The sequence below is a fragment of the Pelodiscus sinensis genome, chromosome 32, assembly GCF_052426305.1.
Source record: "Pelodiscus sinensis isolate ZL-2025 chromosome 32, ASM5242630v1, whole genome shotgun sequence".
Lineage (NCBI taxonomy): Eukaryota > Metazoa > Chordata > Testudines > Trionychidae > Pelodiscus > Pelodiscus sinensis.
This window is the reverse complement of record NC_143083.1, coordinates 15,484,821-15,512,650: the sequence shown is the minus strand read 5'-3', so window position 1 is coordinate 15,512,650 and position 27,830 is coordinate 15,484,821. Positions and strand designations below refer to the sequence as shown.

Here is a 27,830-nt window from a genome sequence, read left to right as displayed (position 1 = left end):
CGGCCCAAGGAGCCAATCGCCAGGCACAGGAGGGTTGCAGGCCCCCCCACGTCCCGGCAGGTGCCCCAGAACAGGGAATCAAGAGATCCCTCCCGTCACCCATTCCCAGCTTCCGGCAAACAGCAGCTAGGGACACCCTCCCTGCCCATCCTGGCCATCAGCCATTGCGAGACCTGTCCTCCATATGTGTATCCAGCTCTTTTTGGAGCCCTGTTACGGTCCTGGTCTTCCCAACACCCTCTGGCAAGGAGTTCCACAGGTTGGCTCTGCGGTACATGAAAAAACACTTCCTTTTGTTTGTTTCTTACAGTGACAGTTTAATGGCTGATTGGGTGCAATTGTGATGGTGTGTTAAGATGAGCAAATTGGGGTGGTCCCAGGGGGGGCCCGAAGGAGGGGGTTGCAATATTCGGCTCCGGATCTCAAAGCTGGAAGGAGGATGCTGGGGGTTGGCCCCACAGTTTGGGTCCCCAGTTGGATCCAGACCCAATCTAGGGGGCTCCGGAAAGGGGTTGGGGCTTGAACCCAATTCAGCTTTCCTGGCCTCGCTCCCCTCCCGGCTGCTCTAATTCCAGCCCTGGGGAAATCGGCAAGACCTGCCTGGGGGTTGGGGCAGGGATCTTAGGACACTGTGGGGGGGGTGCTGACCCAGTGGCTGGGGTTCAAGAATGAGCCTCCAGGGGTTTCTTCTGTGTGCACCTCAAGAAACTGCAGCCATGGCCCAGCCACATGCCCCCAGCAGCTCCCTTTCCCCCCCCCCCCCGGTCTATGCCTGTGACCACCCAGGCCCCTGAGGGGTGTTCGGCTCCGTTCCATTGGTGCCTGTTTGGGGGGCTGGGGACAGGACACGGGGAACCAGCGCCCAGGGGGCAGCGCCAAAGCCCCTCCCAGCACACGCCCCGCCCGCCCCCAAGGCAGCACCAGCCGGCCCCAGGGAATAGCAGAGGTGGGGCCGCTGGATCCGGACCAGCAGGGACCAAGGGCTTCTGGAGGAGCATTGGCTCTGAGCCTCATTTGGCCCACCCTGGTGTAATCAGGAGCAGCCCCGGTGCAAAGCCCTGGGCCACGTCTACACTGGCAGCTTCTTGTGCAAGAACTGTTTTGCGGAAGAGTTCTTGTGCGAAACGGCTTCACAAGAGCACGTCTACGCAGCCATGAGCTTTTGCACAAGAGCATCCATGGCCGTGTGGACATTCCCTTGCACAAGAAAGCTCCGATGGCCATTTTAACCAGAGGGGCCTCTTGTGCAAGAAATTCATGTTGCCTGTCTACACCGCCCTCTTGTGCAAGAGCTCTTGTGCAAGACGGCTTCTTCCTCGTGAGGAGAGGAATAACTTCTGGAAGAAGCCCTGGTTTACAACGCGACACTGTAAATTTACTTGCACAAGAACGCGCGTGCGCAGTGTAGACAGCCGCCAGTGTAGCTGTAGCCCTGGTGTCTGATGGTAACACCCAGAGTGGGGCTGCAGCATGGCTGGGGGCACCAGAACCGGGCCCGGGGCAAGAACACAACCTGGAGTCCTGGGTTCTGTGCCCAGCTCTGGCCCCAACTCACTGTGAGATCTGACATCTCAGCCCTTGGTTTCCCCATCTGTAAAATGGGGAGGCCAAACCTTTTGGGAGCCTTAATTGAGTGGTGCCCCCAGAAATGCCCATAAATGCTGCATATGCTGTGATCCCTCGTGCAGCAGGGCCCTGGGCCGTGCCAGCGAGCCCCCCGCCTGCCCCCCAGGAAGGCAGCAGCATCAGTCGCTGCACAAGGGCCGGTCCCTTCCCCGCTCTTACTTTCCAAACCCTTTGCAGCCCAGGGCCCATCCACTCGCACCCCCCCCCAAGAGGTAAGACCCAGCCCGTGGTTTGGCCGCCACTGGGGGGCAAGGTGGCAGCTGTTAGCCCAGCCTTGTGGGACCCCCCCCCCCCGAGGGAAGGAGAGAGCCAGAGGGGCAGGAAGGGGGGTGGGACGGACGCCAAGCGTTTGACACCAATTTATCCTGCCTGGGCCCAGTAGCCACGCGGGGGAGGATCCTCGGGGCCTAACTGGCTGTTGCTCTCCACTCTCTGGTGCGGCTAGTTCTGGAGGAGGCAGTGAGCTCTAGTGGTTGCAGCGGGAGGGGGAGTCAGGATGGCTGGTTCTATACCTGGCTGTGGAAGGGGGGCAGGGCTCCCGTTAACCCAGCAGCTGCTTCTGGCCAGGGGCTCCCCCGCCCCTTTCTCCGTGGCGCAGCCGCGCTCTGGGACTCTCCTTGGCTTGGGGCGGTAACATGGGCGCACCCCAGTGCTCCGGCTGTTCCCGGGGTGGGACCTGCCCCATGGCCCCGGCCCCGCCAGTGCAGAGGGCTCGTGCCCGGAGAAGTGCCCGGCCCTGCTGGAGACGCTCCACGAATGCCAGGCCTGCCCTCCGGCGCACCTGGCTGGGGCGAGGGGCAGACGTTCCGTTTGTCCCTGCAGGGCTGGCTCCCGTCTGCCTGCCCAGAGGTAGCGGCTCCCCCCCCGCTGCACCCGGTGGCAACCCCCCAGGCAGCAGCCAAAGCAGCTGGGGCCGAGCGCACGGAGGAGCAGCCCCAAGAGGGAGCGAGCGGTGAGGATCGCCCCAGCTTCTCCCAGCCGCCTTTCTGTCCCTGCGGGGCAGTGAGAACCGGGGCAAGCGAGGGGGAACCTGGGGGGCCAGGGCGGCTCTCAGGGTTCCTGGGGTCCCGGGGGCGGAGGTTGTAGGTGGAACACTCGCAGCCCCACAGGGTGAGGGGTTGGGTTCCAGGCCATGGGACTGAGCTGCAGGGACAGGGGCCCTGTGGCTGCCCTGGGGCCATTGGAGCAGCGCCGGGAAATGGAGACAGGTAACTCCGCCCACAGTGCGGGTCTGTGGCGCCTCCTGGTGGCTGGACTCGAGAGCCGTGGCAGGCGGCCCGTAGCCTGTGGGGGCTCTGTGTGATCGTGCCCCACGCGCGGGGGTGCCCGATTCTGCTGGTTTCCATCCATGGCGGGTTTTCCCCATGGCCTGCACGTGGGGGGGGGGGGGTGCCGATGGTGCAGGACACTGGCTGTGAGCCATGCACTCCCCCTGCGCCCGGTCCCAGGCAGGTACAATAGCGCTGCAGAGCTAAGTGCCGGCGGTGAACAGGCATCGCCTCTGCCTGTCTCTCGCCTACGCCGCTCCAAACGCCCCAAATATTAATCCACGGAAGCCCCCAGCAGCCCTGGGCGGTGGGGCCCCTTCTCCCCTGGTGACCATTGGGGAAACTGAGGCACAGCGGGAGGCCGGGCCTGGGCCCAGGGCCATGGAAATAGAACACAGACGTCCTGACTGCTCATTCCCACAGGGCCCCGTGCCCTGCCCCCAGAGCTGGGCCTAGAGCCCAGGAGCCCTGATGCACTTTCCCCCGCCCCACGCATGCACCCCGGAGCCCATGGCCTTTATAACGAAAGCCACATGGACTGCCCCATAGAAAAGCTCCACCCCCCGTCGTCCCAGCTGCCCCCTCTGCAGAGTTCCTGTCGCAGAAGGAGCCCCCCGCATTCTCCGCTCCGGCCCTAAAAGCGCTTCACCACGTCCTGGAGCCAGGAGACGTACTTGGAGATCCGAGTGTAGATGTCTGGGAACCGGCGATACCCGCACTTCTGCCCCGAGAAGGAGACGACGCCGTGCACCCGGCCCCCACAGACGAGGGGGCCCCCGGAGTCGCCCTGCAGGCAAGAGAAGCCGGCTGTTAGCCCAGTACGGGACTGGCCAGCCCTGGACTGCGGTGACTACAAAGGGGGTGCTGTGCGGAGGCTGCTAGGCCCAGAATCTGGGCTTCTCTGGCTCCCTGTTCCCCGGCCGCCTGGCCTGGCCTCGAGGGCCACAGCGCAGCTCACTGCTCTGCAGGAGAGAGCCATGGCCGAGGGGGGCGTGTGTGGAGGTCGCCGTGCCTGGCAGTGCCGGGTGGGAATGGCTTGCTGCGGGGTCCCACGGGCATGGCCCTGCTGCACCACCGGGATGGCTGGGCCTGGGGCAGGAGGAAACTCGGAGCCCTGGAGATGTGGCCGGAGCCGGGAGAACTGCAGCGTGGGAATCGGAGTGCTGCAGCTGGCACGGCACTGCTGCGGGGAAGCTCGCAGCCCCACGCTGGCCCTCACCGAGCAGACGCCCTGGAGGGTGCTGTTCAGGCTGGCGGCGCACAGCATGTCCTGGTTGACGTGGCCCACCCAGAGCGCGTTGCAGACCGTCCTGTCCACGATGGTGGTCCGGGTCTCCCGCAGCTCGGCGGGGATGGTGCCGAAGTTGGAGGTGTCGCCCCAGCCCAGCACCCTGCAGATCAACCCGGCGCGGAGGTCGAGGCCGGGCGGGGGCAGCCTGATGCGCTTCACGAAGCGGTTCAAGACGGCGGAGGCGTTCAGCTGGGGAGCCGAGCCCAGGGGACCCCGTCAGCCCGGCTCACGCAAAGGGGCGACCCGCCTCCACTGGAGCTGGCCAAGCCCCGGCTTGCAGCTCCTCCGGCCACGGGTTCAAATCCTGCGGGGGACGCACAGGCCCCAGGGCCCCCTCCCCCACCCCGCCCGGCTGCAAAGCGAGGCCGCCCCAGCAAAGACCCCCCAGACCGGGCCGGGCTCTCTCCGGGCGGCAGCGCCCCCTCGTGGCGGGCTGGGTTGCTCCTTGCACGGGACGGGACTTTTCCAGGGCGGCTCGAGTCCCGTGCGCCGCGGGGGGGCTGCTGCGGAGCTCCCCGGGGCTCCCCCCCCCCGCAAGCGAGTGCCGGGGGGGCCGAGCAGCCTCAGGCCCAGGCAAGCGCCCCAGTTTCGGGGACCCCCCGGCGTGGGGCGGCTCTGAGCCGGGCCCCTACGACTACCCCCCCCTGCGCTGCAGGCTGCAGCCTCCCCACCAAACGTGCCCCGCCCCGCCGGGACCGTCCGTGTGCTCCCCCCCCCCAGGGACTCCCCCCCTCGAGGGACATTCGAGCCTGTTTTCCCAGCGGGGGGGGGGGGGTCTGCTCTCCGCAATAGAGGGTTTGAGCCCCCCCCCCCCCGACAAGAAAATTCTCCCTCAACTCCGGGGGGTTGCGCTGGGGGCCGTGAGCGTCCCCCCCCCCTTCCCAGATCTAGGGAAACTGAGTCCCGCCAGCGACTCACTTCCAGCAGGCGGATGTCGTTGTGGACGGTCCGGGCGTTGAAGTGGGGGTGCATGATGGATTCCCGGACGCTGAAGATCTGCTGCGAGGCCTCCTGCTGCTTCAGGGAGTGAGCCCCCAGCACGACGCGCACGGAGGGGGAATGCCTGCGGGGTACAGCCCCAGGGGTCACCGGCCGCCGGGCTGCCTCTGTCGGGATTTGAACCCGCAGCCCAAGAAGCTAGAGAGTTCAGCCAGGTGCTTGGGCGGGGGCAGGGCTCCGGGGAGGCGGCTGGGCTGGGCGGTGGGGCAGGAACTCGCAGGGGGATTTCTCGCCGGGGTGGGTCCCGGGGGTCCCAGGGCGCCCGTGTCTTACCTGGGGATCACACAGTGAGCCGCCGTCATCACCCACTTGCGCCAGACCAGGGCGCCCCCGCAGACGTGCTGCCCGTCCAGCTGGATGGAGGCGATGTAGGGCCGGGAATGGGGCTTGGCCTCCTTCCCCCCGATAATCCAGCTCCCCGCGGCACCTGTCCCGAACCAAACACCTCTTGGGGGAGGGGAAGGGAACCCGCCTCCCCTGTGCCTGGGCTGGGCTGGGGGGGGCTGGCCGGGGTGCCCAACGGGACAGCCAGCAGCCTGGCCACCCCGGGGCTATGGCAAAGCGGGGGGAGGTGCCGCCCTGACACGATGCAACCCCCTGGGCCCCAGACCTGACTCTCGCGCCCGTGGTGGCAGCCCCAGGCACCCCTGGGCCACAGCCCCTCTCCCCCCCCACAGGCAGGCCTCAGAGCTCGGCCACGCCTGGCTCCCAGACCCCGCTGCAGGCCCGGGCTCAGGCATCTCTGCGGCTATTGGAAGCAGAGGCGTCCTGGCCCCAGTGATGTCAAGGGCAAGTGTCAGAAGGAGCATTTCTCTTTGCACCCCCTGTTACAGAGGGGAAACTGAGGCACAGAGCTAAAGCAACTTTCCTGGAGTCCCCCCCCCCATGCTTCCACTCTCTGTCCATTGCCCCCCCAGGAGCCATTTCTCAGCATCCCCTCCCCCGCCCTGGAACCCCTGTGCCCAGACGCCCTCGCCTAATGCTTCCTCCCCACTGAGCCCCTCGGCCCCAACCCCCATCTTCCCCCACCTGCCGGGATGAGCGCCAGGAGCAGGGCCGGGGGCCCCAGCAGCAGCAGGCCGGTGCTCCACATGCCGGCTCTCTGTGCCAGGGACAGGGGGGCGGGAGTTAAATAGTCCAGGCAGAAAGGAGGGTCCGGCAGCTCCGCTTCGTTAGGTGCCACGGGGCACTCGGCCGGCCCCCGCACCGTTTGTGGCTTGCGCAATCCCCTCTGCCGGCCCCCGGGAGAAACCACAGAGGCCCTGCAGTGGGGGGGAGGGGTAGACACCGAAAGGGGAAGGGGCTTGGAGCCGTTGCAGGGAGCGGGGTGTAACCAGGCAGTGCGGAGCTACAATGGGGTGTGCAGGTGGGTTAGAGAGGAGCCAGCTGGCCTGGGAAGGCCTGAAAGCCCCAGGCGCCTTGGCCCGGGGTCCTGCCGCACAGTGAGGGACGGTCCCCGCCCCCAAGCACTTACAGTCTGGACAGGCGTCGGGTTCATAGCCACGTGGGGACTCCAGCCCAGCGTGGGCCTTTCCCAGGGTCCCCAGGAAAGTCTAGGGCAGACCCTGAGCCCTAGACCCCCCCCCAGCACTGGCTGCTAGACAGAGAGGGACGCTTTGGTCTGGTTTTCTAAGGGACAGAAGCAGGCCAGGCTGAGTTTCAGGACAGCCCTGGTTATGTTTCAACTCAGCCTGGGCCGTTATGTGGGCTTGGGCGGAAAACAGCCTCACTGAGAGACCCTCTTCTGTTCCTCCCTCTGCTACTTATCTGCTGTATGAACTTTGCAAGCCACTTCCCTTCTCCATGCCTCAGTTTCCCCATCTGTAAAATTAAGATCACGGGGCCAGTGCCCCAAGGCATTTAGCTCCCAGGGGGTGGGCGGCCAAATACTTTTCTCAGAAGGTGTCCATGCATGGCTGAGACGCTGTAACCCAGGGCTACTCAGCACGTGGCCCAGGGCTGCATGCGGCCCGTGGCCCATTTGTTTGCGGCCTGCGGTGCAGTTTGGGTTTACGTGGGGCTCAACACGCGGCCCACAGATGGGAGCCAAAACAAACAAATAGTCAATATGATGGTCTTCTGGTGATATGTGGGTTTAGTGGTTCCATTCCTGGACTGTCATTGCTCATTCAAAGTGCTGTCATGGGTGGAAATGGGGTAAATGTTGCATTTGATTAACATCAGCAGAACTGACGTCAATGGGGCCTGCGTGTTGTGTCGTCTTGCCTTCATCTTTGTATTCATGCGCGTCAGTGTGACAGTAGCTATGTGCATAGATTTGCATGTCTATGCAGCCACACTTGGGCCCGTGGCATGTGCTGTGAGTATCATTGTGGCCCCCAGGCCTTCCAAAGTGGAGTAGCCCTGCTGTAACAGGTAGAACAGCCCCCGAAGACTTTCCATAGCGCTTATCACTGTAGTTTGCTTTAAAAATAACCCCCCACGAGGTAGGAGCTGGGGTAAAAATGGGGAATAAAACCTCAGGATCCCGCGAGCCGTGCCACGGAGCCTCGCAGGGATCTAGCCGGCTGGCGACTTCTGCAAGTGTCACCTGGAAGCCGGCCATCAGCCTGCCCTCCACCGCCCCAAAGCGTCTGTGTGCAGAGCCCGGTGGACGCAGGCGGGAACCCGGCCGGCCGGTCTTACAGTGACGCTCTCCTGGCTCCGAGAATGGACGAATGCAACGTGCTTGGCCATGGGAAAACCTGAGCGCGACATTTCCAGTCTCCCTGGGAGGTTCAGGCCACGAGTTTTACTGGCCTTCGAGAGAGGGGACCCCTGGAAAATGCACCTGCCGCTCTGCCAGCTTGGTTTGGCCCATTCCAGAGGTCAGGGCAGCTGTGAAATGGGATCCCGATTCCAACCCCCCCCTTGAGGTCAGAGTTTGGTTTGGCCCATTCCAGAGGTCAGGCTCCGAGCCCTGATTCTGAACGCCGCCTGCAGCGCCAGGTTCTGGGCTCAGCCTGCTCCAGGGGCAGGAGTCCTGAGGCTGGGGGAGGGGTTTGCAGTGCAGAGAGCTGCCGACGGGAGGCACGTTCATCCGGTGCCTTTGGTCTGTACACGTGGAGCAATTCCGGCACCTGCCCCAGACTTAGGGCTTGAAGCTTCCACCGCTCGGATTTCCCAACCCTCCTGGCCGTTTTAGATTCACCCACTTTGCTTCCTGAGGCCGTTTGTGAGAGGAAACCGTTGTGCTGGTGGGGGAGGGGGAAACCCAGACTTTCCTGGCACCCAGAATTCTCTCCCCTCCCGCGTCTTTCCCTGGCTTCAGGCAGCATCCAGCCAGCAAGGTCATAAAAGAGCCACATGCCCCGAGGAACATCCTGGGTCCGGAGCATCTTCCTGGCCCAGCTCCCCACTGGCCAGGGCATGGCATGCGAGCTCCCTCTCCATCCCTTACAACTTCGGTCTCTAGGGAGCCACCATCACCTGCCGTGGGGCTGGCTGGCCTATGGGGAGGAAACTGACGAGCCTTCCTGCAGCCGTGGGTGGCTAATGGGAAGGGAGAATTGTCAGAGTGATGGATAGTGTTTGCTGACCACGTGGGCAGCCACCCAGCAGAGATTCATGTGCTGCCCAGCTGATTGGCAGAGCGCCCTCAGGTGGCAGCCTGTGTTCCTACTGGTGGTACACACCCACACATTAATGGGTGCATACAACAACATTTATTCTGCACTGGGATGGAAAACATGAGAGGAAGCACCGGCGTGGACAGATTTGTAGGGCTGCGGGGGAGAGGGGGGCATTAGCGCTGCAAGCCAGGGTGGCTGTGATTTGTAGCTGGGCACGGGAGAAGGTGCAGTCTGTCTAAATGTGCTTGGTGGGGGAGACAGTGGCCATTCGCCTGTTGTAGGGGTGCTAGGGACCCCTCGGGGCCTCCCTCCTCCCCCCTGTGGCATCCGCGGGAGAAAAGCTGCCAGGAACACCAGCTGGTTGGAGCAGAGGCAGGCCCAGCAGGGACCATGAGCTGCACTTTTGATGGGGCTTTTTGTTCTCTCTGCTGACTACGACTCAAAAGGCCCAAGCTTGTCTTATTGTAGACACCCTTGGGTGAACCCACCAGCCCTTGTGGCCAGTTTGGGGCCCTGACTCTGTTTGCAGCCACACTTCCCGCTCTTGGAACAGAGCCACGAGAAGGCCCGTACAATGGTCTAATTTTTCCACCCAGGTGCAGAATCAATTTTGTTCTGTGCACTAAGGCATGCAGGGATGTGCACCACCAGTAGACGCACACACTGCTAGCTGTGTGCGCTCTGCTAATCTGCTGGACAACACCTGATTCTCACCTGGGTGGCTGCCCAAGCACTCAGCATACAGGGAACCCTGGGTCTGGGTGGATACAGCGTTACCTGAACCAGCAAAACTGGTCTTCCAGCAGCAGGGCCCGTATGCACTGTCCCTGTGACAGCTCCAGCCCTTCCCACTCCCTTTAACATCACCTGTCTGGTCAAAGGCCTTTCTCCCTAGCCCACCTTGATGAGCCCGGGGGGCCACGTTCAGCTACAAGGCCTGCTGCTGCCTGGCCGGGAAAGGCGCCTGGCCAGGGGCATGCAGAGCCCTGTGCTCGCTGCAGGACTAAGGCGGGACAGGCCTGCAGAGCCGGGTACAACCCGAGAGCGATGGAAGGGGGGCACAAACCCAGGGAGGGCACCAGAACCAACCCAGGCCGCACCCCCAGCCTTGCTGCTTCTGTGCGGTGCCGCTGTGGCACTGGGGAGCCCCCCGCCCGCCCCCGCCAGGCCCGCAGGGCTGAACCCTGGCAGAGGCTCAAGGAGCGGAGAAGCAGAGGGCCCAGTTGGGGCTGGACTCGGTGCCACCTGAGGTCTCTGCCAGCCTGGGACTCTGAACAGCAAAGGGCCCCCGAGGTTCATCCCCCTCCTGCAGTGAGGGCCCGCCACGGCCTTGCCAAGGGCCCGGATCCGCCCTGGGGAAGGGGCGGGGGGGCAGGGGCTGCAGAGCTGGGCGCTGTGGCCGGGCGGGACGCGCCGGACTAAAGAGGCTCCGCGCAAGGGCCAGGCCGCCCCCGGCTCTGGGGGATTCGCAAATCGGGCGCAGTAGCTCAGTGACTCGGTCCCAGCCCCGGCAGCAGCGGGATGCGGGCAGCCGGCTCTGGCGCCGCTCACCTGCCGGCAGGCCCCTGGGGCGCACAGAGCGGGCTCGGGGGCGCACCGAGCCGCCTGCTCCGGCCCGCGGCAGTGGCAAGCGCCGCCCAGCAGACGGTGCTGTTCGGATGCTGGAGACAGGGAAGGGGGGAGGGAAAATCCCTTCCCATCCCCAGCGCCGCCAGCCGCACTCCGGACAATAACGCAGCGGGGGATGCGGAGCAGCCGCCCGCCGCTCGCCCGCTCTCCCGCCACCCGCTGCCCCTGAGCGGACTCAGCGCGGGGCTTCCCGGGCCGGCGGTGCCTCTCCCTGCAGCGCGGCGCCGGGCTCCGCGGGGCTGCGAGCCAGAGGGCGAGGCGGGCGGAGGACTGCGGCGGCTGGGAAAATGGAGTAAGTGCGGCGTCCCCGCGCTCCGGGCATGTGTCCGCGCCGTGGGGGGCCGGGCGCGTCTCCCCTCGCCCGCCGGCCGGCCCCGTCCAGCCAAGCCAGGCTGGGCTCGGGCTCCGGGCTCGTCGGCGGCTGCTGCCCCGGCCTTGTCTCGGGAGCTGGCCTCTCTGGCTCCTTCCCCCTCCGCCCGGTCCCCCCGGTGACAGCTGGGGGCTCCCGCAGGCAGGGGCCGGGCGCGCCGAGTCCTGCCCTGTGCCCGGCCCCGGGCGTTTGGGGTTGGCGAGGAGGGGCGGGGGGGCTCTTTGACGTGCTGGGGGGGTGGCGCATGCGAGGGTGCGGACGCCCCCTCCTCGCTGGGCTGCTCGTGCAGTGACTCAGCCGAGCGCCGCGCCCGAGCCGGGCCTTAGCCCTGGTGGCCTCATTGGGGTGCCTGGCGGGGCCCCGCGGAGCCGGCTCAGGATCGGGGCCGCGCAGGGCCGGGGCGGGGCGGCCCGGGGGCCGCTGCTGAGAGTTGCCTGTTTAGCAAGACAACAGGTGGGGGGTCGGGCCCCGGAGGGACGCGGCTTGGCGCCGACCTGCCCGAGCCGGAGCCGGCCGGGGAATTGCGCTTCCCCCGGGACTCCGGCAGCACCCGGCTTGGTGCCCGCGGAGCCGCTGGGGGGAGGCGGCTCGGGGCGCTCCGGGGCTGCGGTGTCCGGTGGAACTAGCACCCGACCCTGCCCCGGCGGCGGCTCCGGTCCCAGCCCTCGGCAGGGCAGGCGCGGGGTTTTCCCGGGGCAGGGGAGGACCAGAGACCCGGCCGCCGTGAGCCAGCGCCCGGCTCGGGGCAACCCGCGGGGAGCCTGGGGCCAGGTGCGCGGCAAGTCCCCGCATCTGCTCGTGGTCCGGGCTGCTCCCGCCAGGCTGCAGTGTGTGTGGGGGGGGTCCCAGGCTTCCTCTGGCCGCCCCCCTCCCCCGGCTGCCTGGGCTCTTCCCTCGGAGCCGGCCAAGGTGGGGAAAGGCTGGATCCCGCGGTGCATCTCGGATTCTCGGGGGCGGGGGCTGCATGGGGCTCCCAGCAGGAGGCGCTGTACGGGAGAGGGGCTGGGGGGGGGGGGCTCAGCCTCTCCAGCCTCCGCGCCTGCGAGGTGCTGTGGGGATCCGAGCATGTTACTTAGCTGGAGGGGGGGGGGGGGGGGGGGTTACAACGTCTCCAGGCCCAGCCGGCTCAGCAGGGGCCTGCAGGCAGCGGATGCCTCCCAGCTACATGCAGGGGGGCAGGAGGGGCCATTGCAGAGAGGGGTCAGCGCATGGGGGGGTAGGGACAGCTCAGTCCCCTCTGGGAGCGGGGGCTGCAGCTGGGGTGGGGACGGGCAGCCTGTAAAGTCAGCTCCCCCAGCAAGTGATGGGCCAGGAGCTGTTCCCAGGGTGGATACCGGCTACCCGGGGTCTCTGTCATGCCCCCACCTGGCTTGTCTTTCAGCAAGAACTCACCTGTGGGCTGCACAGCTCCCCCTCCCCCCTGCAGACAGTGCCAGGCCTAGGAGGGAGCATTGGCTTCTGGGCCGACAGCTGGCTAGGAACCAGCAGGCTCTGGGAAGGGAGTAGGGTTAGAGTGTGTGTGTGAAATCATGACTCCTGGCTTTTCTCCACAGCTCTGTAGGGTCTAAGGGTAAGAATAGGGAACCAGGGCTTTGGAGGCCAAGTTTCTGCCTCAGTTTCCCCTGTGAAATGGGGCTAATGCCGTCCTGCTCTGTGGCACAGCAATACAGCAATGCTTGTTCTGGGCTCTGAGACCCTGTGGTGCCAGAGAAGGACAACAGGGATTAGGACAATTAGGGACATTCAATTATTATTCACGTCAACCAGGCTGACTTAGTTGGGTCTCAAGTCAAGTTGAGCAGCATGTGCTTGGGTGTGGGGAGGAGTCTTCTCCAGGCACTCTCTGCACACGTGGGTGTGGATAGGTGCCTACACTGAGAGGGCCCGGTCCTGGTCTCTCACTGCGATAACTGAATGGCTGATGGGGGGGGGTTGCTTCTGCTTTGTGTTGCTGAGAGCGAGAGGGGAGTCGGGCCTGCAGCAGGAAGGGAGAGATCGCACTGCTTTTCCTGAGGCAGGAAGGATGGTGGAGTCATTAGTTCCCTGGCTGAGCTCATTTCCCAGCTCTGGCACAGGCACCCTGAGTGACCATGGGCAAGTCCCTTAGCCATTCCGTGACTCAGTTTCCCTAGATGTATAATTGCGGCAATAGCTTCACTCAAGCTCCCAAGGGTGCTGTGAGCATAAACATGCCACAGACTGTGAGGGTCTCAGATACCCTGAGAACAGGGGTCATGCAAAGCGCGTTGACACGTCCCTGCTTCTGTCTCAGTGGGAAAGTTTCAAGGAGCTGCCTGGAGCCTGCTCCGTCCCTCCTGGGGGCAGGAAAGAGCTGGGAGGGCGGCGCCAGGTGTCAGTGGTCCCACTGCTCAGTTACCAGCAGAGCCAACGCCTGGGACCCAGAGTTCAGGCCTGAGTGGTGACCTCTCTTGGCCAGTAGCCAGAGGAGGCTCTTCCCTCTGAGGGGTGGGGCAAGGGGCAAAAGGCGGCTTTGGCCGGACACCCGAAGGGCCTTCTAAAACCCTCCCCAAACTTGAGCCCGAGTCCAGAAGCCCTCGCTGTGCCACACTGACTCGGACTCTGAAGGGCACTGGGGCCTGAGCAGGCAGGATGGGACCCCCAGCAAAGAACACACCCCGGTCAGTTTCATTTATTCCCCCCCCCCCAGTGCCAAGTCAGTTTCGCTCTCTGGCTGCCTCCCTCCGATCCAGCGCTACCAGCCCGGGGCTACAGCGCGCAGGCGGGTGTGTTTGGGGCGTTTGCTTTGCCACTTACGTCCTCTGGGTTTTTCGTTTTTTAATTCCATGGACATGATTTGTTTCTGATCCTCGGTTTGAGCCGGTGCAGCCCCTCTCCCCCTCGGGGCGCCCACTAGCAAGGGCATGGAGAAGCCTGTTTCTAAATATTGGGCCCTTTCCCGGGTGGCGCACTGAAAGGCAAAGCCCCGCAAAGCACGGCAGTTTGGGGAGAGACTTTGGGCAAAGCCGGCGTTTGGCTCGGAGCCGGGGGGGTTCAGCCCCTCTTCAGCTTGAGGCTCCTTTTGAGTTTGAAGAAAGCCCCAAACGCGAAGGACGATTCCCTTGATACTCACAGGCCCGGCCTCCCTCGCAGCGAGGCCCAAGACTGTCGGGTTTCGTGAACCGGGGAGCACTCGCTCTTGGGGCCCTGCAGCAAGGAAGCGCTTCAGCATTTCAGTCCAAATTCAGCCTAGAACTATTGGTCAGGAAGGGACTTTCCCACGTGGCACGTCAAGAGGTCCAGGGCCGTGTTCTGCGCGGAGGCAGGGCCGCGAGCACCACGCCGCCTCGAGAGGCACTCGTCCGCCCGGTTCCGAAAAGCCCCTAACGACAGGGATTCCGGTGGCTGCGTGTCCCAGGGCTTAGCGAGCCTCAGAGCTGTTCTTACTCTCTCTGCCAGATCTCCCTTGCTCCGGACTTTCCAGCACCTGCTCTCGGGCTTGTTCCTGAGTTCGGGGGGGGTCTGGATTTGGGACTCGAGTGCGCTGGGGAGGGCTTTGGAGTGAAGGTTTCATGTGGTTTTTGCAAAGCCGTTTGGGATTTGGGTCTCTGAGTTGTTGGGCGGGGGGTGGCTCCAATGTTCCACCCCCACTGCAAGGCCTTCTGGCCGCCTGGCACCGTTTGTGCTGGTGGGTAAATGGAGAGTTTAATTTTCCATCTCTATGGCTCTGTCTTGGCCCGCACCCACGGGGAGCTGCCTCGGCCTCTCTCACCTCGTCTGGACCGAGGGGCCTCACTAGCCTCACGCTCCCTGGGCCTCCCCACTGGGGACTTCACCTCCGGGAGTCGTCTCTGATCGGGGAGGGGGGGGGATTTTGACTTCGCAGGCTTTAAAGTGAGGCCTTGGGGTGGTGGGTTTGCAAAGGCGCCTGGTTCCCTTTGGCCAGATTCCCGCGTAGCAGTGGAGCAACGAACCTTCCCCAGGGCTCTGGCTCCCCGTGGTGAGCCGGCCCCCCCGAGCTGCCGCTCACAGGCCCATGCAGGAGTTGTGGGGGGACAGAGGGGACAACCGGGGGGGACGGCTTTCCCGCTTGGCACGCAAGGGGCGGATGGAGGGGACTGCGAGGGCTGGATGGGGATCCGGAGCAGGTCAGGGCCAGTGTTCAGAGCCCCCGAGGGAAGGGGCCCAGTGGCAGATCAGCGCCTGCCCCCCCGCATAGACCCAGCGGAGTAGTTACTTGTCGCCCGTCTCCAACCTGTTTTTATGTAACTGTCCCCTGGGGGGGGAGGTATTTATTTAATTAATGAGCCCAGCTTGTAAGAAACTGCATGAAACTGGCCCCGTCCCTCTGGCGTATTGTTAGACACCCCTCTGGACACGGTCGGCCCCAAACACTCGACCCACAGAGGGAGGGAGGAGACGGAGAGGCACAGGAGCCGCACAAGGGCTGGAAAATCAGCCCCATGGGTTAGGCCGATGGTGGCATCTCCGGCAGCAGGTGTTCCCTGATGTTCCAAGGGAAGCTGTAAAGCCGCCGCCCTGCACACGTGGGTTTGCGGCTCGTGGCAGTGCGTGGCTCTCAGAGGGTTCACAGAGACTGGGTGTGTCTCCGAAGCTGACCGAGCAGCCCAAAGCTCACACAGCTGGAAGGAGCGCAGGCTCCTGGCCCCCTTTATGCAGATGGAAAACTGAGGCACGGAGCGGCTAAGTGACTTGCCCGAGGTCCCATGAGCAGGGGTGTGAACTCAGCAGCCCCGTCTCTGAGGCGAGTGCCCTACGCTGGGCCCTGCCTTGCTCTCGAATGAGGGGGTGAGAGGGTTAAGAGCTGGCTGCGGGTTGCAAACACTGTGGGTGTTTCCAGGCAGGGCCCATCCTGAGCCGGGCTCCTCTCACCGGAGGGCCGTGGCCACGGGGCTCCTTGGAAAAGAGCCGTAATTTTCCCATCGAACTGGCTCCTGGAGCCTCTCGCATCAAATATTCAGGGAATCCATTTTCTCCTGGCACGTCCTGCCTGCACTGGAGCTGGTGGATCAATCCGACAGCGCTGCTCCGGCCTCGTGCCGCCAGGCCCTGGGCCGTCTCCTCTCCCCAAGGGCAGGGGCTGAGCCCCTCGGCCGGGAAGGGAAATCCACGAAGCCGCGACTAGGAGAGGAAACCTGCCTGGCAGTAGCATCCTTCAACCCCCAGCGTCAAGACACGGAGCTGCCGGCCGGGCAGGGGGCAGCCCCAGATGTGGCTTTGGCCCTTCGTGTCCCTGCAGGGGGCCTGGGCAGCGGGGGTGTCCCGTAAGGAGCCAGCTGGCGGGAGGCTGAGTTACCCCTGCTGGGATTTGAACCCGGATACTTGGGTGGTGAGCGGTCGGGGCCGTTTTCTGGGGGCTCCTCTTGCCTCCTTCCAGCAGAGCTCAGCTGCCCAGTGGGCCCGGCTTTGGGCTCTTCAGAAGACCCAAGGGAATTAGGCACCTCCCTTCCCCACCCGGGGTGAGCTGCACCGAGATGCGTGTTGTCCCTTGCAAATCGCATCCGGAGAGCTCGGCCCCTGGCTGGCCCCAGCGTTGGCGGCAGGGGAGGGGCGCGAGCAGCAGAAGCAGGGGAGGGAGGGAGGGAGGAGAGAGGCCAGAGGAATCGGCCGCTCCAGGCCGGGTCTCCGGGCCGGGTTCTGTCCAGACTCCAGCCAGAGGAGTCGTTCTGGCAGCTCCGGATTGTGGATGCATCCGCCGACTGCTGCCTGGTGTAGCCGCTTACACGCCCCTCCCCCCACTCTGCCCTATGGAAGCCCCTCGCCTCCTTCGTCGCGCTGGGCACAGCAGCTCCCGTGCCCCGGGTCCGGAGGGGGCGTGGAGCGGGGCCCACGGTCGTACAGAGAGCGGGTCGGTGTCTCTCAGCTCGTGGCCAGACCACTGGCCCATGCCCCCGGCCCACTGGATTAGCTGCCCGCCAGACGACCCGGCTCTTCTCCGAACACTCGTCCCCCAGCAGGTTTTACTCATTTTGCTGCCTGCTGTAGAATGACGCTGGGTTTGGGAGTGTGATGGGCCAGGAGTGACGTCAGCTATGGCAGGGTCCTGGGCACAGGCCACGTGACAGAGCCACGGGGACCGAGACTGGGTGTTGGACACAGTGTGATGCCAGGCGCAGGCCATGTCACAGGGCCACGGAGATGGGGGTGGGCGCTGGATACAGTGTGATGCTGGGCAAAGGCCATGTCACAGGGCCACGGGGCCACGGGGGCAGGTGTTGGATACGGGGTGATGGCCACGGGGGCAGAGGGTGTTGGATACTGGGTGATGCTGGGCACACGTGACAAGGCCACGGGGACGGGGGAAGTTTGGGGGTCTCTGCATGGGGCCTGCGGGCCGGGAGGGGGACTTTGGCTGCGCACAGTGGGCAGTGCTAAGCGTCCCAGCGCCTCGGACCTGCTGAGCCCCAGGTTAGAGCTGCCACGCCCGGCCCCCTGGCCCTGCCCCTGGCCCCCTGCTCCCAGCCCTGCCTCCGGCCCGGCTCCCGGCCCTGCCTCCGGCCTGGCTCCTGGCCCGGCTCCCTGCCCTGCCTCCGGCCCGGCTCCCGGCCCTGTCCCTGGCCCCCTGCTCCCAGCCCTGCCTCCAGCCCGGCTCCTGGCCCGGCTCCCTGCCCAGCTCCCTGCCCTGCCTCCGGCCCGGCTTCCAACCCGGCTCCCAGCCCTGTCCCTGGCCCCCTGCTCCCAGCCCTGCCTCCAGCCCGGCTCCCGGCCCGGCTCCCAGCCCTGCCTCCGGCCCGGCTCCCGGCCCTGTCCCTGGCCCCCTGCTCCCTGCCCTGCCTCCGGCCCGGCTCCTGGCCCGGCTCCCTGCCCAGCTCCCTGCCCTGCCTCCGGCCCGGCTTCCAACCCGGCTCCCAGCCCTGTCCCTGGCCCCCTGCTCCCTGCCCTGCCTCCGGCCCGGCTCCCAGCCCGGCTCCCTGCCCTGCCTCCGGCCCGGCTCCTGGCCCGGCTCCCTGCCCAGCTCCCTGCCCTGCCTCCGGCCCGGCTTCCAACCCGGCTCCTGGCCCTGTCCCTGGCCCCCTGCTCCCTGCCCTGCCTCCGGCCCGGCTCCCGGCCTGGCTCCCTGCCCTGCCTCCGGCCCAGCTCCCGGCCCTGCCCTTGGCTGGCCTTTCCGGGAGGTCCTGCCTGGGCGCCTCGCGTACAACTGAGACACGGTTCCCGGATGGCAGCCTGGCCCTGCCCCACCCCCTGTGGGCGCTGCTTTTCCAGCCTCCCTCCTCCTTCCGCTGAGGGGCCGTGGGGGGGGCTTCAAACCCCAGTGACTTCTGCATGCAGCCCGGAGCCCACGGTGCCCCCGAGAGGGGCGTGGTCGGGAACCCTTCTGCAGCCCACGAAAGGCGTGTCCACGGGCTGCCAGGGTGGGGACGGTGCTGAGGGTCCCCGGTCCCCGATGGATCCGCATCACCTGAGTCCCAGGCCCTGTCCGCTGGTCCCCCTGCGATCCATTCTTGGTAGGCGCCCCAGCATGCTCCTGTCCAGGCCCCCTCCCCATGTTTTGCCCCCGCCTGCGACCCCGAGGACCCGTCTGTTCCCTGGCCCCATCCCCATTCAGCCTGGAGTGGAGGAAAGGACGATGGGAACTGGGATCCCCGCTTGGCCCCTCTGCTCCCCGCCCCACCCGCCGCGCGGCTGCACCTCGCCATGCGCGGGCCCCTCTCCTCCTGGGCGCGCCGCCTGGCCTTGCCGATTGCCAGCTTGTTTGCTCTTCTCATCGATTACTATCAGTTACGCACCTCTCTTCCCGCCCCACCCCGGCTGCCGATCAAGGCGCGTGGCCTTGCCCAGTGCATCGAACAGGCTCGCTCTGCAGACAGACCCCGGGTTGGCTCCACCCTAGCAGCAGATGGGGGAGCTCTGGGCAGAGTCGGCTGGCCTGGGTCCAGCTCCTCAGCGGATGAATGTTGGGGTCGCCGTCTCGATTTCCAGTTTGCTGCACTGGTTCCCACTGGCCTGGGAGCTGCTTTCCTGCATGGGAACCCCCAGCTGATGCCAGGGCCCGTCTACACTAGGACTTGCAATGCTGCAACGGCCAGTGGAGCCGAGCTGGAGTGAGGCCTTTTGGCTACGTTCCCCTCTGGGGGAGCACAGCTGGCTACCTGCTTTCTCCAGTCTGCCCCGGGGGTCGGGGAGTGATGGGGGGCCAGGGTGGGAATGCCGGGAAAGGGGCCGGGTTGTTGGGAGCGGGAGAGGCACTGGAAAGAGCTCTCGGCTCTTTGCACGTTTGGATGAGATAATGGGAAAAACCAGAGGCAGGCAAATAAACACGATTGTTCCATGTCAGGGGGGAAGGAGACAAAAGGTCATCGATTTTCCTTTGGCGCGCGGAAAAAGGCCCGGTCAGCACAGGCGAGAACGCCCGGGCAGTCAGCTGAGTGTGTGTGTGTGTGTAACCAGAGGGGAAGTGCTTTACAAAGGGGCAGTCAGCTGAGTGAGCTGTGTGTGTGTGTGTGTGTGTGTGTGTGTGATCGGAGGGGAAGTGCTTTATAAAGGGCAGTGAGCTGTGTGTGTGTGTGTGTGTCTGTGTGTGTGTGTGTGTGTGTGTGATCGGAGGGGAAGTGCTTTATAAAGGGCAGTGAGCTGTGTGTGTGTGTGTGTGTGTGTGTGTGTGTGTGATCGGAAGGGAAGTGCTTTATAAAGGGCAGTGAGCTGTGTGTGTGTGTGTGTGTGTGTGTGTGTGATCGGAAGGGAAGTGCTTTATAAAGGGCAGTGAGCTCTGTGTGTGTGTGTGTGTGTGTGTGATCGGAGGGGAAGTGCTTTATAAAGGGCAGTGAGCTCTGTGTGTGTGTGTGTGTGTGTGTGATCGGAGGGGAAGTGCTTTATAAAGGGCAGTGAGCTGTGTGTGTGTGTGTGTGTGTGTGTGTGTGTGTGTAACCGGAGGGGAAGTGCTTTCTGAACAGCAATGGGAAGGTGTTTGTGGCAGTGGAGGGGTGTCCGGGTGCGGGGCGGAGGGTGCGTGGACGGGTGCAGAGGAGACGGGGTGCCATGGGGGGCGGGTTATGCCGTGGGGTGCGACTCTCGGAGCTGGCTGGGTCTTGGTGGACACGTTCCCTGGGCCAGGGGCGGGGTGGGGCTGGGCCTCCAGCACCTCTGGGTATATTTGTTTCCGTAGCAGACTCATCACTCAGCTGCAAATCCACCTGCCTCCCCTTCTGTGCATCAGCTGGGTCCCTGGATGCCTGGTTAAGCTCCGTTACCATGACGATGTTGCCACGGCACCCGCCTCCCAGTGGTGTAAGCTATAAATCACCAATAAGTGACTTCCTAATGGGGGGAGCCAGACCCACTGAACCCCCCCCCCCGGCTCCCGCAGGGCCTGGCAGCCAGGACCCGGGCTGGGCCGGGCCGAGGGGAGAGCCCAGTCCGGGCCCCGCGGGCGCTTAGCGATTTGCCCGTTCCGATTTGCCATCGGTAGACGCCGGGAATCGGGCGCTCCCTGCGGGGGGGGGGCTGCTCCCACACGCACCTGAGCCAGCTCCCGGTGGTGCCACCGTCGTTCTGCCCCCCCAGTTCCTCCCCCCCATTCGGATGCCTCTCTCCTTCCTCGGCTCTCCCACCCACACCCAGCTCCTCCGTCTTGCCCATCCCACTTCCTCCCCGCCCCTCGTCTTCCTTCTCCCTTTCTCCACCTCCCTCCCCCCAGCGTCAGCCCCGGGCGGGAACGTTGCCCCAGGGCGTGTCCCGGCGCTCAGCTGCTGACAGGCCCCCATTGCCCCCCCGTGAGCCTGCCGCCGGGTCAGCCGTGGGCTGCGGATGGGACGTGGCGGTCGTGCCCCACCCCCGCCCCCGTCTCAGCGCTTCCCGGCACCCTCCTCTGGGTTCATAAACCCTTAATTCACTTGGCCAGACGGCAGCTGGCGGGAGGGCAGGGCCCAGCCTCCCTGCTCTGCAAATTGCTGCTCCTGCGCCGGTCGCTGCCCCTGGCCATGGGCCGAGGGACGGGGCCTCCTTGCTGTGTGTCCTGCCCAGTGGCTCCCTGCCCCCTGCTGAGGGTGGATGGGCCCCCCGGCGTCTGGGTGCTCACCCCGGGAGCCAAGGCCGGGGAGGAGACGGGGCCGCCCGACCGGCGGGTGGCTGGCTGGGCAGGGCGTTGGCTGCCCCGCTCCGCCCGTGTGCCCGCTGCTGGCCTCCCCTGCCACCCGGCCGCGCCTGCCGCAGGCCGAGACCTTCCAGGGGCCAGAGGCCGGGCTGCGGATCTCAGTGAACACAGAGGTGCCGGCCCTGCCTCCATCTCTGCCAGCCGCGCCCGCCAGCGGAAGGGCAGGCGAGAGCTTGGCAGTTTCGGCCAGCGGGCGCGGGATTCTGTTTGGCTGGAAACACGAGGGTCCAAATTACAGACCCGGCAGGGGAGGGGCTGGGGGCTGAACGGAAACCTTCAGCGCTCAAAGCAGGAGCGGCTACCGCTCAAAGTGTCTGAACTCGGCGGGGCCCCGTCACACAGTCACCCCGGGCTGCATTGGCCCCGTCCCTGAGCAGTAGAAAAGCTCCCGGGGTCTTTCTACACTACCCCGCTAGTTCGAACTAGGATTCCTATTCCGAGGTGTACCGGTAGTTCGGAGTAGGAACCTAGTCCGAACTACCTAGTTCAAGCCCCGTGTAGCCGCGCTGCACGGGGTTCGAAGCAGCGGGGATTTAAAAATGGCGGCTCCCCGCTTATGCAAATGAAGCCCGGGAAATTCAAATCCCGGGCTTCATTAGCAAGTGCGGTATGCCTACATTACCCTCCTAGTTCGAACTAGCGGGGTAGTGTAGACATACCCCCAGATTCCCTCTCGCTTCATTGAACGAAAATCCTCACTGCAGTCACTGCCCTGCACGGGGGAGAGAACCCAGCTCTCACACTACAGGCTCCCACTGGGCTGAACTAAAGGGGAATCTCCTGGAGGGGTGAGCAGTACGGAGCCTATGACACACACAGCTAAGCCGTCCTGGTTACATCTCCTAGACTAGAGGAGAGTGGTGTGCACACATACCTGGGAGCTTGCTACAGTTTATCCCATTGCTGGGTTCTGATGATTCAATTGGGGGTAAAAAAGCTCAGATGGCCAATATGTGAATTCCTAATGGGACCCAGACCCACGGAGCCCCCCCACCTGCTCCAGTGGGGCCAGGTAGCCAGGACCAACGCCAGTCCAATTCCAGGCCTGTCCAAGAGGGACTTTAATCCAGTGTTTAAAGGGAGGGTTTGCAGGACGGGTGTTTTTTGGCTGCTTTCTGCAGAAAAAAAGATCCCCCCGAAAAGTTTGTTTTTAGTTTTTTTCCTGCTTGTCTTTGTGTTGGTTTATTTTGACGTTCTCTTGCCTGAGCTTGTCCTGCCATTGGGGAAGTGACTCTTTGGTCTGTCCAGCGCCTAGCACGGGCAGGACCTGAGCCAGGACGTGGGCTCTGTGGATAGGCACAGTAATCTGCAGTGCTGTCAGCGGCCTGGCGTGGTACAACAGCCAGCCCAGGGCTGCCTTTCCACGGGGTGGCCTTGCTTTCTGCTCGCCGCCAGCCCTGCTGCCGGCCGCGTGGGCTGCGATGGGACGAAGCGGAGGGCTGCGTGGGGGGGAAGGCTGTCGGGGCCCAGAACCGCCCGCCGCTGGAAAGCGCTTGGCAATCCCAGGTGGAAAGGGCCGTGGATGGGCATGACCGGGGAGCGGGGCTCAGCTGTGAGTCTGGGTTTCCCCTGCCGGTTGGTAGCATTGGTGTTTTCTTAAAGCCACAGCGCGTGGGAGTCTTGAGCTGATGCAAAAGGTCTTGGCTGCCCTTTCCAAGGAGAAGGGGGGCAGGTCTCTCTCCCGTGGAGGTGAAGCAAAACCTGCACGGCCCCTTCCCCTGCCCGGGCGGTCTAAGCCCTGGCTTTAGCGTGCCTGGTGCTGGTTCGCCGGCTGCCCGGGCGTGACCTTCCGCTGTCTCGGCCACGCTGCAGAGTGCCAGGGTGTAGAGTCAGGTCACAGTGGCTATGTCCAGGGTACAAGCCTCTTTCGAAAGAGAGCGTCCAGACTACAAGGAGATTTTTCGAAAAGCAGAGTTTGCATTGAATCGCGCCTTTCCAAAACCGCCATTATTCCCCGGCAGAGGAGGTTTACCGCGATCGAAAAAACTGCCGCGTTCTGTCGATTTACTTTCGAAAGAGCGCGGCTGCACTCTAGGCGCAGGGGATGTTTTTTCAAAACCCCCCTGTAGTCTAGACACACCTAGTGGGCTGGGTCTGTGTGTGGACAGGACGGGGGTTGGGTTCCAACCCCGGGCAGAGGCCAGATGGGGAGACAAACACACAGAACCCAGCTTGGGTTCTGGTTTTAAAAAGCTCATGGGACCTTTGGGGGGGTGGCGTGTGGCTTCTCCACGCTCAGGCTGGAGCGTTGTGATTTCTGTGCCTGGGACCGCAGGAAACTTTCTCCCCTCGGCTCTGGGAATCCCGGCCAGGAGCTGCAGCGCTGACCTTTCTCCTGCTTTGTGCCAGACCACGGCTCCTCTCCAGGGAAGCGTTTATAAGGTTGCATCAGGATTTATGTGTGTCCAGGCCCCGCCAACTCTGCTGCCAGGGCGTGGAAGACGGGGGAGGGGGATGCAATCGGAAGTCCCCAAGCGGGGTGGGGGTAGGGCTCAGCTGTTCTCCACCCTGTTGTTTATGCTCTGTGTCTTCTACTCCCTTCCACAGCCGGGTGGCTGGGTCAGCCGCTCCCCTCCATGAGCTCAGCTGGCCAGAGCGCAGCAAGAAACGCCGGGAAAGGGAAGGGGATGGCCAGGGGCTCGGAGTCGGGGCTGGGGATTTTGGTTGGTTTTTGAAAGTGCGGAATTGTCCTAGCAGCATTGGAAGGAACTCTGATTGCCAGGCATGTGGAGCAGGACACACACGCGTGTGCATGCATGCACACACATGTGCACACACGCACGTGCACGCACACGTGCACACACGCACATGTGCGCACGCACACACACATACATACACAGCCTTTCCCCAACACAGTCACTGACTGCATTCTGCCCCCCTCCCCCAATTACTCGATGCAGAAACGAAACCTTCTGTGATTTTATTTTTGCGTTGATTTCACACCCTGTGAGACTCCGGCGCGGGGCGCGAGAGGAGCAGGAAGCAGGCGGCTGTAGGCACCGAGATAAGTCACCGGGTGGGTTTTTACACCTCGTTCTTTGCCCCTGTGGGCGAGGCTGGTGCCTTCCCTTCAACGCTCCCCTAGGCAGATGCCTCGCCAGTATCCCCTCCAGCCCCCCACAGGCAGGTACATCCCTCCAGTCGGTATTTCTCCTTCTTCTCACTCACCCACACGCCCCTTCCTCCTACTGCACATTTGTCATTCTCTTCCGCCCACGGGCAGCGTGGTGTGTGCGTGTGTGCGTGCGGGTGTGTGTGTGTGTGTGTATTTGCAAAACAAACGCTCACTCTCACACATTCTTTAATGAGAACTAGGAGGTTACTTCTCCCCACCCGTCAGCTAAGACCCGCCCTAACCCGAGTTTTTTAGCTCGCAGGCTGACAGACCAGGAAGGAGGTGTGATGGGGAACCAGGGAGCCAGCTGGAGCCCCCCCCAGTTCTACACAGGCACCTGGCAGTTCCCCCCAGACGCTGGGGGACCAGAGGCCTGGGGCTGGATGCCGTGGTGATGGGCACGTGGCGACTATCAGAGAGTCACGTTGTCCATGAGCCCCTGGGCTCTCGGGAACAGGCTGGGAGGGGGGAAGCTCCTTGCATAGAGAGGAGGGGAAACTGAGGTCCCAGGATGGGATGAGCAGCCAGCTGCAGGCTGGGAAGGGGGGCCCCAGGGGCGCTTGCATGCTTCCTGGCCCATTTCCTGCTCCATCTGGACACAGCCGCTCTGGCCCCTCTGGGTCCTGCTCTCATCTCCCTGGGAGTTCAAGGGGGGATCTGCCCCCTTATGTTTCCTGGGGAGCCGCTACCTCCCCACTTCCGTCGTCTCTGGCAGGCGGGGGAGGTGCTCAGCGCAGGATAGGGCCCCCCCCCCGCAGGGGCCGAGAGCGTTCCGAGCCCTCCAGGTGGGGCCCTTGGCAGCTCCCCCCCCCCGCAGCTCTTCCCGGCCCCTGCGCCGTGTGGCGCCGGCTAATTGGGGGGCCTTTAAGGGCCGTCCAGGCCCCTCCATACCCACTGTGCCACAGAGGCCGGGATGTGCCCAGAAGGGATTTTGCAGCCCTAGCGCCAGGCCAGGCGGGGATTACATTCCCCCCCAAGGATCAGAGAAGGGGGGAGCAGGCGGGCTGGTTCTGTGGGGAGCCAGGGGCCGTGGGATTGCCGGAGACGCAGGCTGGCCAGTTCAACCGCCGGTACCCAACACGGGCAGAGAGGAGACTGTGCAGCTAACAGGACCCCAGCATGCGGAGGGCACCTGCTGCGTTATCAGGGATGCGAGCCCTTTCAGACGGCACCTGTAACCCGGGCCCCTCATACCAAGCCTGGTTATTATGGTAACGAATGGGGCTCAGCCGAGATCAGAGCCCTGCTGTGCCGGGGCCCGGCACACACACGGCAGCAGCCGTGAGCCGACGAGCCGGCCTCTGGCACGGACAAGACACACAGGCTGCACCTAGACAGCGGGGCTGTTTGGGGACCCCGGGCGGATCCCGGCAGCAATTCCGCGCCCGTTATTTCGAAATGTATTTCGCTTTCCCAGCGTCCCTGCAACCCTCGGCCCATGAGGGCGACGGACTTGTCGGAACGGCCCTTTATCGAGGAATGACACAATTCGCACAGCTCCTTTCGAGGTCAGCGTGCTGTGTAGATGCCCCCACGGTGGAGGGGGGAAGGGATTGAACACGCCAGCCAAGGAATACGGGGCAGCGATCCATCACCATATCGGGGTGGGGAACCTTTTCCGGGTCGGGGCCACTGACCTCCAGAAAAATCAGTCAGGGGCCGCACACAAGTGAGAAGCAAAAAAACCCCCCAGCAAGCCCTCACTGACAAGGCCCCCAGCCGAGGAGAAAGCCCCCCCCCCCGCATTCTCCTCAATCAGCAGAGCCTGGGGGGGCAGGCTAGTAGATTTTGTGTGCTTCAGCTCCCCCCCCCCCGTGGACTCTCCCATACTGGTGGGGTGCCCTGAGCCTCGGGCTCTGAGGTTCCATGTGCCAAAGCGCAGGCGTATGGCCCCGTATCAGACCAAAGCCGGGCGGGGACCAGGCTGCAGATGCGATGGACGAGAGCGTAGCTGGGAGGCGACTGCGTCGAGGCCTCGGGCGAGCCGGGTGTGACCGAGCGCTGGCTGGAAACGAGCGATTTGTCGTGAGAATTTTCGAAAGAAAAGAAGTTGTGAGCTTAGCCCCGATTGCTCGTTTCTTTGTTGTTTGTCCGTCCGCTAACAACGGCTCCGGTTTCCTGACAACTGGGACCCAAAGCCAAACTATGTCCCGTGCTCAGTGCTGGGAAAGCGCGACGCGGTTTAGTTAGGAACCAGGAGAACGTGGGTTGCAAAGAACACGCTCGTGGACGTTCCTCCACACGTCTCAAGGGACCGTTTCCAACCCTGGGACAGGGCGCTTGCCCTGCACTGGCCCTTTAAGGGCCGACCCAGCCCCCAGTGAGAGCTGAGAGCCAAGACCCAGCTGAGGCTGTTCTGGCTAAGGAGGGCCCGGTGGGGGCTGTATAAGGAAGGGCTCCCGGAAGCTCATTCTTGCTCTGGCTGGCGAGCAGGAGGCACCTGATGGCCAGGGAAGCAGGAGGCTTCCTGGAGGTAGAGCAGTGCTAAGGGAGGGCTGGGGAAGCTCTGGCCAAGCAAGACACCAGGCTGCCTAAAGCTACTGGGGCTTCAGGGGGCAGCCAGGGCGGGCTGCAGTTTGCCCTGAGGCAGGGGCTGGGTGAAGACTGGCAGTGGGTCACTGAGGCAAGGTGGGGGCAGGGGACCTGGGGGTTCCCTGGGTGCCCCTGGGGAGGAGAGGACCCCAGGGTGCAAAGCTGGGTAAACACCTGGGCTACGTCTACACTGGTGCATCCGCACGGCCACGTGCTCTTGCACAAGAAAGCTCCGATGGTCGTTTTAGCCACAGAGGCTTCTTGCACCAGACATTCCTGTTGCCTGTCTACACTGGCCTCTTCGGGAAGAGCTCTTGCACAAGAGGGCTTCTTCCTGAGCGAGGCATCAGAGTTCTCGCGCAAGAAGCCCTGATTTTCTACAGTGCGAGGTCGGTTTACTTGCGCAGGAACGTGCCAGTGTAGACACAGCCCTAGGGTTACCAGGTAGGTTTAGAAAAAATACCGGACACACTTGAGAGTGGGGGGGGACTGGCTGGGAGAGGGGCAGTGTGCCTGGCCAGAGGAGATGGGGGGGGGGGGGCAGTGTGGCTGGCTGGGGGAGGGGGGCTGGTGGAAGATGGGGGAGGGGGCTGGGAGGTGGGGCTGGTGGGTGGGAGGTCAGGGGCAGCATGGCTGGCCAGAGGAGATGCGGGGGTTCGGGGCAGCATGGCTGGCCCAGGGAGATGGGGGAGGGGGTAGCTTGGCTGGCCGGAGATGTGGAGGGGAGCGGGGGGGGGCCGTTCTGTTCAGCTGCTCTGCTCCCCGACGCTGTCACGATCAGACCAGGCCGGCTGAGTTTGCAGGACGCGTGAGTCAGAGGCGCGAAGGGAAGTCGCCGAAGCAGGGATGGTTGCGGGGAGGTGGGACTCTGAGGGTGGCTGTTGGCGAGTGACCCTGTGCCCTGAGACTGTCCCCCGGTTACTCCTGTGCTGAGCCCAGGGCCGGCTTGGCGGGCGCACCCTGCGGCTGAGCTTGCTGGCGCCCGTAGCGTGGCCCAAGCTGCCAATGATGAAATCGCGGGATCAGTAGCCCCTCTGGAAAGGGGGTGGCTGGCTTTGAGCTGAGCTCCGTGGGGGAGCCGGCCGGCTGCACAGTCCTACCCAGGAGAGGGAGTCGCACGAGGCAGGCGCGGGTCTTGGCTTCCCTTGGCTCATTGCCTCCCCACCTCACTCCCCCGGGTCTAGCCAGCCCCCAAGCCTGGGAAACACGGAGCCCTACGCTCCACTGCCAGGGGGGCTTTTACTACTTGGAGGGTCCCTCCAGTCGGGTGCTGCACAGGCACAGCGCGCGGGCCCTGCCCCAACGAGCACCCAGCACAGGAAGGATTATCACCCCCCCCCCGTCTTACAGAAGGGAAAC

General features: G+C 64.2%; 2 protein-coding genes across 2 annotated transcripts in view; one reads left to right on the top strand and one right to left on the bottom strand.

Moving 5' to 3' along the window:
* Positions 1-291: 291 nt before the first annotated feature.
* Positions 292-6,432, bottom strand: PRSS57 (serine protease 57). Its single transcript, XM_075902600.2, has 5 exons — positions 6,214-6,432; positions 5,458-5,611; positions 5,104-5,248; positions 4,114-4,374; positions 292-3,681 (listed from the first exon to the last, which is right to left on the bottom strand). Exons 1-5 carry the CDS (start codon positions 6,275-6,277, stop codon positions 3,529-3,531), a joined length of 777 nt encoding a protein of 258 aa, XP_075758715.2. The 5' UTR covers positions 6,278-6,432; the 3' UTR covers positions 292-3,528.
* A 4,020-nt stretch (positions 6,433-10,452) lies between these two features.
* Positions 10,453-27,830, top strand: part of PALM (paralemmin) — a 50,009-nt gene continuing 32,631 nt past the window's right edge. The window contains exon 1 of the mRNA XM_075902610.2: positions 10,453-10,677. Within this exon, the coding sequence (XP_075758725.1) occupies positions 10,673-10,677 (5 nt within the window). The 5' untranslated portion in view covers positions 10,453-10,672. The remainder of the gene's footprint in view (positions 10,678-27,830) is intronic.

Bases quoted from the DNA above. Each gene is read 5' to 3' on its own strand.
- PRSS57 (XM_075902600.2), bottom strand. From the start codon at position 6,277: ATGTGGAGCACCGGCCTGCTGCTGCTGGGGCCCCCGGCCCTGCTCCTG. The intron at 5,612-6,213 runs GTGGGGGAAGAT...GGTTCGGGACAG, and splicing joins CCTGGCGCTCATCCCGGCAG to GTGCCGCGGGGAGCTGGATT. The intron at 4,375-5,103 runs GTGAGTCGCTGG...TCGGCTCCCCAG, and splicing joins ACGACATCCGCCTGCTGGAA to CTGAACGCCTCCGCCGTCTT.